The following is a 2,365-nucleotide window of genomic DNA, read 5'->3' as shown; positions in this document are numbered from 1 at the left end:
CTGAAATGATTTTTGAGAGAGAAAGATGATGATGGTGTTGAACAACAAAAGCGGATGACATTATTTCAAGTGAAAAATCTGTTGACGTTTTCATGATTCAACAGCATGCCGAGCATTACAATTTGTGCCGGGAGCACAAACACATCCTGAAGAGCTTTAAAAAGACCCTGGTTTTATGACTGAGCGTATTTTTTAAACACTGTTCAGGGGCAGCCCGGATGGCTCAGCGGTTTAGCACTGCCTTCGGTCCAGGGTGTGATCCTGGAGTCCCGGGATCGAGTACCGCGTTGGGCTTCCTGCATGGAGCCTGCTTCTCCCTCTACCTGTGTCTCTGCCTGTCTCTCATGAATAAAAAACAAAAAAAAAAAACAAAAAAACACAACACTGTTCAGAAAAATAATTTTATTAATTTTTTATTTTTATTTTTTTTTAAGATTTTATTTATTCATGAGAGACAGAGAGAGAGAGGCAGAGACACGGGCAGAGGGAGAAGCAGGCTCCATGCAGGGAGCCGACTCGATCCCGGGTCTCCAGGATCACAACCTGGGCTGAAGGCGGCGCTAAACCGCTGAGCCACCTGGGCTGCCCAGAAAAATAATTTATTTTATTTATTATTTTATTTTATTTTATTTTATTTTATTTTATTTATTATTATTATTATTTTATTTATTCATAGAGACACACACAGAGAGAGAGGCAGAGACACAGGCAGAGGGAGAAGCAGACTCCCTGCAAGGAGCCCGATGTGGGACTTGATCCCAGGACCCTGGAATCATGCCCTGAGCCAAAGGCAGACGCTCAACCACTAAGCCACCCAGGTGTCCCTAAATCTTTATTTTTTTTTAAAAAAAGAAGCATTTCTATAAGCATTAGAGCCTATTTCAACTTAAGCATTTTAAATAATATACCATTTGCAAGGCTCATTGCATTTAATAATTCCTCAAATTAACCTCTACCAAAACCTGTAAATCCACGTCAGCATGAGGCCCTGCCAAACGCTGGGACAGAGATGTTTTATTCCTTATAGCCACTTCATAAGGCTGATGGGAAGGATGAGAAAACCAAGACTCAGAGAAAGGGAGTGCTTGTTAAATTCATAAACTATTACAGAGCACATTTAGACTCAGCTCAGCCAAACTTTACGCTCAAGCCTTCCTCCTTCAGAGTTCAGCAGTCTTGTGAAATAAGGGGCTACAATAACAAAGTGTGTGAAAGGTGTTCCAGTAGAAGGGCAAAGTGCCACAAGGGCCCAAGAAAGGCAAGAGAAGTTAAGAATGTGCAAAATTATGAATAATACTACCAGGAACAGATATAAAAATTTGTTTTCTTAGGGGTTTGTCAAATTACATAATGACCTCATCTTAGTAGGGAGAAATTCAATAAATTAATAAGCCCAGTGAATTAATGCATTACTGTACATTTTCAGTGTGTACTATATCTGACAGTGGTTTTTCTGTTACCTTCAAATTCCTTTCCAAGTAACTAAAGATAGAAAGAAAATGCAAAAAGAAGTCTGCTACAACCAAAAGTATGAACTCAATTTTGTCCAAAAAGGAGACATATATATAGTCCTACTGTACTGCAAAAGGAGATTAAAATATTGACTTACTTTCCTCCTCCGCTATTCAAAGCTGGTGTTGGCCTGGTAAGCAAGTCTGAAATTTGAGAAGATAACTTCGTTTTCGCTGCTGTTTGTTGCTGTACCCTTACTTCAGCTGCATCTGCCAAGTGCATCAGTGTCTTTCTTTCCGGGCTTTCTTCAAAATTCTTACAGCCAACACATTTGCATATTGAGGAACACATAATTTTTGCCTAAAAGATTTACAAAAGAAAAGCTTCCAAATCAAACCTCAAAAACATTTAAGTAGATTCTGTGATCAAATCAATAGATAACAGAATTAACTGGTCAACTGACAGTAAGACACAATGGAAACATCTCTTCCTGATAAACACTAAATGGGCTATACATGTGGAGAGGTCAGGTATTCTTAAGTCTGAGAGTGGCTACACAGTGTATGTCTCTGAGCCCTTCTGTGTCAGTTTTTCCCCCATCTAAAAGTTTTCCTCCTGATATGAATAACATATATTCTTTATAAAGAATATGAATGATACCATATTAAAAATAACAGTCATCCAGAATCCAACCACCTCAGACATGTTGGTGACTTCCTACTTATGCAAACACACGCACAATATCACATGAAAGGAAATTTCATAGATGCTATTTCCATTATGGATAATCTCCATAATTGCCCTCTCTGAATCCCCTTCTCCAGATTCCTGAAACCCAACAATAGTTCATATGAAACCAGTGTGTCCTTGTATGTAAAAATATGTAAAACGTATTTTTAGGAAAAGCACAGCA

The 2,365-nt window shown here is 38.6% G+C and overlaps 1 protein-coding gene across 8 annotated transcripts in view; it reads right to left on the bottom strand.

Annotated features, from left to right (window-relative positions):
* LIN54 (lin-54 DREAM MuvB core complex component) overlaps nt 1–2,365 on the bottom strand; it is a 79,358-nt gene that overhangs the window by 2,830 nt on the left and 74,163 nt on the right. For all 8 annotated transcript variants that reach the window (XM_055313122.1, XM_055313120.1, XM_055313124.1 and 5 more), the window contains one exon: nt 1,610–1,812. In XM_055313122.1, coding sequence (XP_055169097.1) covers nt 1,610–1,812 — 203 coding nt within the window. The remainder of the gene's footprint in view (nt 1–1,609; nt 1,813–2,365) is intronic.

This window comes from Nyctereutes procyonoides, unplaced genomic scaffold, assembly GCF_905146905.1.
Source record: "Nyctereutes procyonoides isolate TBG_1078 unplaced genomic scaffold, NYPRO_anot_genome, whole genome shotgun sequence".
Classification (NCBI taxonomy): domain Eukaryota; kingdom Metazoa; phylum Chordata; class Mammalia; order Carnivora; family Canidae; genus Nyctereutes; species Nyctereutes procyonoides.
This window is presented reverse-complemented; position numbering and strand designations above follow the sequence as displayed.